General features: G+C 43.7%; 1 protein-coding gene across 1 annotated transcript; it reads right to left on the bottom strand.

Annotated features, from left to right (window-relative positions):
* Positions 1–279: 279 nt before the first annotated feature.
* LOC123188481 (60S ribosomal protein L15-2) lies at positions 280–2,162 on the bottom strand. Its single transcript, XM_044600625.1, has 4 exons — positions 2,025–2,162; positions 1,755–1,921; positions 787–984; positions 280–688 (listed from the first exon to the last, which is right to left on the bottom strand). The coding sequence occupies exons 1-4, from the start codon at positions 2,026–2,028 to the stop codon at positions 443–445; spliced, it is 615 nt and encodes a 204-aa protein (XP_044456560.1). The 5' UTR covers positions 2,029–2,162; the 3' UTR covers positions 280–442.
* Between the last annotated feature and the right edge of the window lie 5,533 nt (positions 2,163–7,695).

The following is a 7,695-nucleotide window of genomic DNA, read 5'->3' as shown; positions in this document are numbered from 1 at the left end:
GACGGCATAAATATTGATATATTATTATATAAATACAGTCAAATATGAAAAAAATTGACTTCTCAAGAAAGTTGAAAATACACTCTTTGAAGGACGAAAGAAGTATTTCCCGATTTGATGGGTAACAAAAGGCTCATGAAAAAACCAAAAAGGATACATAAGCAGAGCTTCAAATTTTGACATTTTATGGAGCCATAATATATGCACACCGATAACTTAAGAAAAGGACATCAAAAAACATCAAAGCATTTAAAACAATAATCAGCACACATCAAGGACTACTTAAATCATTCAAATTTCACATAACACAGGCACATAGCAAATAGTTCAACAGGCATGCCTGGACGTTCAGCCACAGAAAGGTAGCAAAATTTGACGGTGGAAAAGACTCCAGCATAGGACAGCATAGGACAGGTTCCACAGGACATAACACCACGTAAGCTTAACGGTAGCGGCGGAGGGAGACGGTCTGGTTCCTCTTCCAGGTGGCTCTCCTTGAGGGCCTGTTCTTGTGGTGGCGGTGACCCTTGCCACGCAGACCACGGAATTTCTTTCCTGCAGAGGTGAGACCACGCAGCTCACGGTGCTTGTGCACAGGCTTGCAGAGCCAGTTGATCCTTGGATCGTTGCGGACAGCGCTGTGAGCAACATCAACAAGGATGACCTCAAAGTACTTGTAGGTGGAGTCCTACATCACAAGAAATGGAAAAGGAGAGAAATTGATAAGGTGAGAATAATAATTCTCAGTCATTTCAACAAATTTCAGCAAATGAACAAATGCTATACCTCATTCACCCAGTAGGAGTTGAGGACACGAAGACCACCAAGCCTGCGCCCAGCTCTTTCCTCAGCAACAGACCTCTTGTTCCTCTGGAACTTGAGTTGGGTAATACCCTGGTGCTTGGGCTTGCCATAAACAATACCCTTGGGCACTGGGCGCTTCCTGCCACCACGTCTCACACGGATACGGTAGATCACATAACCCTGGAAACAAGAAACATAGGTAGTCAGCTAAGGGAAAACACCAAGCAATTATAACATGGAGAAAAGACTGCAAAGCAATAATAAGAATTAAAGAGACAAACATCTGTTATTGGACTAAAATTCAGAGGAAACAAACTATGGAGCAATTTAACCAAATGGTACTCGTAATATCTAATGCCTTCACGAGTTAGTATAAACTCAAGCAACTTACGGCGTATATGCGAACATACTTGAGTGTGTACAAATCACATAGAAACAGGATCTAAATGTTTAGAGTAAACCATGTCAGCGCCACACAAGTTTCAGGAACAATAGACTGAATGACATGGTCCAAATTACTTCTCAGAAACACGTGTACAATTAAGGAAAGCTGTTAAAACATACAAACATGTGATCAGGGCATCACAGTTGTAAAGTCAGATCCGTTCCAAGACAAACTGCCGTTAATGTGCAATTAAGGAAAGCTGTTAAAACATACAAACATGTGATCAGGGCATCACGGTTGTAAAGTCAGATCCGTTCCAAGACAAACTGCCGTTTATTATTGCAGAAGAATGGCATATAACTTGCATCAACTAAAACTAAACCATGCTTCGACGAGACAGAAAAAGGTACATTTTCCACGCACAACGAACAAAAAAATACATACGCAGAAAACTATATACATAAGACAGCAATCACAAACATAGCCAGCATGATTTTTTTCACGCCCAGCCATGGCATCGTAGAAGGAACATAAGAGAGGATCGGATCTAAGAGATAAACCAAACCTGTTTGGCCTTGAAGCCGAGACGGCGTGCCCTGTCGGGGCGGGTGGGCCTGGTGATGCGGACGATGGCGGGCTGCTGCCTGTACTCCCAGCAACGCACGCGCTGCACGAACCTCATCACGTCGGACTGCTTCCTCCTCCATAGCTCCGACACGAACTTGTACGCGCCTGCCACGACGAATCCATCACAACGAGTGCGCGATAATACGTGGGAGAAGGCAAACAGGCGAGATTGCGGGGGAGAGAGGAGCTGGTAGACGGAAGGGCTCACCCATGGCTGCGGCTGCGGCGGCAGAGGGCGGAGGCGGCGGGAAACGGGAGTGTGTGGTGACTTAGGGTTTCGAAGATGCGGGGAGAGCGGTCTTATATCGAGGAGATGGGCGCGTGGTGGCCGTCGGATGGGCTAGGGTTCTGGAATGGTCGGCCGTCAGGGGTCCAGTGTGCTTTCATGGGCCAGGAAATAGGCTTATCTCCGTGGCACCTGGGCCTAGCAAAACGTCGCGGCACATTATTTGTGCACGGAAACTATTTCCTTTCAAATATAACTTCGACCTAAGAGCTCAATAAGACATACTCGTTACAGTGACCTAACCTGCAGGTCCTATGAATCAGCAATGAAATGCGACAGCGGAAGCGCCGGCTCCTCCCCGCTGCCAAACTCCACCCGAAGATCCTCCTCGTCGTCGCACTCGCAGGCGGCAGTGGTGGCCTCGATGGCGCCTCGAGCACTCATAGATGCAGGAGTGTGAATCTCGACCCTCAGGAAGCAGTGTGGTGATTCGATTGGGGGGGGGGGATGAAACGACCGTGGGGGAACTTTGGCGAGCAAGAGAGGATTAGAGGGAGAATTGTGGAGCTCATCTTGCTCCGCCCATGACCGCCGACGCAACAAAATCAAGGATCTCTCCCCGAGCGCCTCCTCTCCATACTGTGTTGGCAAGGAGGCGAAAGAGCGATCGCGGCGGCTGCACCGGCGGCGAAGGGGTCGGGGTAGCACATGATTTCCTTCGTCTGATGTAGAGTCACCGGATTTTCCTTCGTCCATGGGAGCTCACAAACGCAGTTGTCTCGCTTCCCCAAACCGCATTTTCATTATCTTTTCATGTGTGCTGGGGCCGCGAAATCGGCACGAAGACACAAAGTCATACGCGAACGACACGAGGGGTCCAGCCGTCTAGTCCCAGCCGAGAGACATCGCGCCTTCCGTCTGACATGTGGTAGTCCAGAGCGCTCAAGGAAGCCCTCTCACCTGGAGTGCTCACATCGGTGTATTCCTTGGGAGCTTGGAGTTTTAAAGGACTAGTAACGAGGCACTGCACGTGGGGGCCTCCTATATGGTGCAGCACGTGCCACGGAGTGGACGCGCGCACCCCTGGCTGCCCCCGCGCGCCCATTTTGGGTCGGCCCATAAGCGGCAGCGGGAAAGCCCCCTATTGTCTTGTTTCATTTTTTTCTTAAATAATTAGGGAATTCGAAAACTTTTCAGATTCAAAAAATAATGTGAATTTTAAAAAAGCTTGTCAAGCCAGAAAATGTCCCAGAATTCGAATAATGTTTACGAATTTGGAAAATTGTTCATGATTTCAAAAAATGTTCGTTATTTCAAAAAAAAAGGCTATTGAATTTGGATATTTATGAAAAAAATTGAATTTACCGAACATTTTTAAACATTATGGTGAAATTGTTTTGAATATGATGAACATTTTATTAGTTAGATGAGAAAAAGTTGAAAACACATGGATGAATTGTTTTGAAATATGATGGGTTTTTTTAAATTGATGAACAAATTTCGAATTTGATGAACATTTTTTAAATGATGAATAAAATTTAAATTTGATGAGTTTTTTAAAAATCAATTAACAAACTTCGATTTTGATGAACATTTTTTAAAATGATGCACATTTTGAAATTTATGAACAAAATTTGAATTTTTATGAACATTTTTAAAATCCTGATTTACACATTTTGAACTCGATGAACAAAATTTAAATTCAAATGAACATTTTTTTGAGTTCAATGAACAAAAAAATGTTCATGGATTTGAAAAGAAAATTCACAAAAAAAATGGTGAACAAGTAAACAAAAAAAGGAAAAGGGAAAGGAAGAACAAAAAATAAAAGAAAAAATGAATGGAAAATAGAAAAAGGAACAAAAGAAGAAGAAAGAAAAAACAAGAGAAAAAAGGAAATGAGAAAAACTGGTTCAGGGAAGGTCCTAGAACCTTCCCAAAACCGGTTGGGGTGAATCCCGAGTTCGATGGGCCGGCCCATGGAAAATCTAGTGCTCGAGGGGGGTGCGCACTTTGTTGATAGCCGGCGACCTACGCCGTATAGAAACCACTCTGCACTTGTTGACCAAATTAAACATAACAATCTTTATCTTCACCTTTTTTACGGGATAATCTTTAGCTTTACCTAATAATAAAGCACGGTTGCTTCTATCCGCTCACTGTCACGGCATTTTTGTAGAAAAGTCTCTGAGTTTTTTGGTATTCAACCTGCGGTCCTATTTTAAGTGGTTATATGAGAAAACGTCTAGTTCTTACAAAGGACCCTGCATTTTCGGGTATTCAACTCGCGGTCCCTTTTTAAGTGGCTAAAAATCTAAGAAACGTTTCATTCTTGCAACAAGGTCCATGAATTTTTTAGTATTCAACCCACAATCCAGCAAAGATGGCGCTCGAGCGAGCATGGCGCTTGAGCGGTAGAGATTGGCCATGGTGGTCGCATGATGCAGCAAGAGGAGGGTGTCGAGGTGCAACTGAGTTGATGTTACGAATAGGGCACTAGTGTGGTGTCGGACGGGGTTGAGCCATGCGATGGCGCCATGGGCGGAGGCAGTCGGAGCTGCGCGTCATGGCATAGAACAAGAGGAGGAGGAGCATGGAAAGAAGAAGAAGGCGAATGGATGAGAGTAGAGGCCGGAGAGGCGGCAGCCTCACCGAAGTGGCGAATGCGCGAGGGTGGCGGCGAGCTGGATTGAGGGGTGTCGGGCATTGTGCCTCTCCTTGTGACGGCACTGAGAGGAGATGGGGATCGGGAGGCTGATGGGATCGAGCTAGGTTAGCGTAGTGGGGTTGGCTGGGCTTTAGGGGTTAAGTTGGCCGGCGTGTGAAAAATATGAAGAAAGGGAAGGAAGGCTCCCGTGTAGGGCGTCCATAAATTTAGCGAATCATCCATGATCAAAGGAATTAAGAAGGCTGGCGCATAGTGCGAGCAAATTAAATGGATTCGCCCATAATTTAAGGGAATTAAAGAAGAATTCGGAAGAAGAGAGCATGGTATGGCAAGTGGATTGATCATAATTAGTGGAATGCATGTTGCATGATGCCTTAAATAGCATGCTTGTATGGATAGGTACAATAAAATACCTAGAGAGACCAGGCCTAAGATAACGTTATAAGCATGGCCCTAAAATTGATTCTATCTTCAACGACAATCCTAAAAGCATTGTTGGGCCAAAAAGTTGCATTCTTTTCTCACTTGAGGCTAAAATACACCTCCTACTGATATAAGTGATGAAGAAAGTTTGTCTTGATGCAAAAATTGCTACAAATGATGCCAAAAACATTGCGTATGAACGCTCAGATAGTGCAGAACTGCCAGAGTTGGCCACATCCCGCGCAGGGGGCCTACTGTGCTACGCATTGAGATTCTAGAATTCTATTATTTTATCACATTAGGTTGTTTTTGAATTATTGATAAACCGTTATGGTGTCATTGTATTGTGGTGGTGTACATTTTCACAAACCATCGTTTTCTTCATATGAACATAGGGTGTTATGTTTGCACATACAATTCTCGCTAAACATGAGTATAGCTCAGTTTTCTCTTCTTTTGCAATGCACGAGCACAAGCAACGCATCAATTTTCTCTTCCGTTGCAACGCACGGGCAGTCGTGCTAGTATGAAATTAGACGACCGAGGCACTATCAGATACTTATCTAGTCTTACCATTCCCTGTGGGTTTAGATAGGACATGTTGTTTCCAGGTTTTGGCGGATCGAGTTATGAAAAGAATTATGGAGTGGAAGGAAATGCAACTTTCAACCGAAGAAAGGAGGTGCTACTCAAATCAATTGTACAGGCTATACCATCTTATGCAATGTTGGTTTTCAAAATTCCAAAACAGGTCTGTAAAGGAATTACAAACACGTTGTCACTTTGTTGGTGGGGTTGATAACCCACAAGTATAGGGGATCATTTGTAGCCTCCTTCGATAAATAAAATTGTCGAACCCAACGAGGAGCTAAAGGTAGAACAAATATTCTCTCAAGTTCTATCGACCACCGATACAACTCTACGCACACTTTATGTTTGCTTTATCTAGAACAAGTGTAAAACTATTTGGTAGGTGATAGGACAAGTTTGCAAGAATAAAACTAGAAGTACTTTGCGAGAATAAAACTACGAGTAAATTGCAAGGAAATAATAGTAGGTAGCTTTTGTCAACAAGAAAGTCATTTGTCCCTAGGCAATCGATAACTAGACCGGTAATCATTCTTGCAATTTTATATAAGAGAGAGGCATGAGCTAACGTACTTACTCTACTTGGATCATATGCACTTATGTTTGGAACTCTAGCAAGCATCCGCAACTACTAAAGATAATCAAGGTCGTAAAACCCAACCCTAGCATTAAGTATCAAGTCCGCTTTACTCCCACACGCAACAGTCCACTTATCCGTGCTCAGGCTTCTGTCACTCCAGCAACCGCCAATAAGCAAATTATGAACGCATTGCAACACCCTACAGCGGGCACCCCTCGCGTTTGCGCGAGACGGAGGGCACCATAGGACAACACCATAATAAAATATACACCCAAACCAACCACGATCATCAATTTGCCCATAGGACAAAACGAATCTACTCAAACATCATAGAATAACCACATATGATTGGGAAATAATATATACTGTTGAGCACCATGTTTAAGTACATCGGGGAGACGAGGTGTTACACCGCTGCATAGAGGGGGAGAGAGTTGGTGTTGACGGCAGTGAGGTTGTTGATGTAGATCGTCGTCACGATGATGAAGGAAATATGCCCTAGAGGCAATAATAAAGTTGTTATCTATATTTCCTTATTCATGCTAGAATTGTATTAACCAGAAACTCAGTACATGTGTGAATACATAGACAAACAAAGTGTCCCTAGTATGCCTCTACTTGACTAGCTCGTTGTCAAAGATGGTTAATTTTCCTAGCCATAGACATGTGTTGTCATTTGATGAACGGGATCACATCATTAGAGAAGGATGTGATGGACAAGACCCATCTGTTAGCTTAGCACTATGATCGTTTAGTTTATTGCTATTGCTTTCTTCATGACTTATACATGTTCCTCAGAGTATGAGATTATACAACTCCCGAATACCAGAGGAACACCTTGTGTGCTATCAAACGTCCACAATGTAACTAGGTGATCATAAAGATGCTCTATAGGTGTCTCCGATGGTGTTTGTTGAGTTGGCATAGATCGAGATTAGGATTTGTCACTCCGTGTATCGGAGAGGTATCTTCCGGTCCCTCTCGGTAATGCACATCACTATGAGCCTTGCAAGCAATGTAACTAATGAGTTAGTCACGGGATGATGCATTACGGAACGAGTAAAGAGATTTGCCGGTAACGAGATTGAACTAGGTATGATGATACCAACGATCGAATCTCGGGCAAGTAAAATACCGATGACAAAGGGAACAACGTATGTTGTTATGCGGTTTGGCCGATAAAGATCTTCATAGAATATGTAGGAACCAATATGAGCATCCAGGTTCCGCTATTGGTTGACCGAAGATGTGTCTCGGTCATTTCTACATAGTTCTCGAACCCATAGGGTCCGCACGCTTAACGTTCGATGATGATTTGTATTATGAATTATGTGATTTGATGTACCGAAGTTTGTTCAGAGTCCCGGATGAGATCACGGACATGACAAGGAGTC

Source organism: Triticum aestivum, chromosome 2A (assembly GCF_018294505.1).
Source record: "Triticum aestivum cultivar Chinese Spring chromosome 2A, IWGSC CS RefSeq v2.1, whole genome shotgun sequence".
In the NCBI taxonomy this organism is placed as follows: Eukaryota; Viridiplantae; Streptophyta; class Magnoliopsida; order Poales; family Poaceae; genus Triticum; species Triticum aestivum.
The sequence above is the reverse complement of the archived record's forward strand: the minus strand, read 5'-3'. Positions and strand labels throughout refer to the sequence as shown.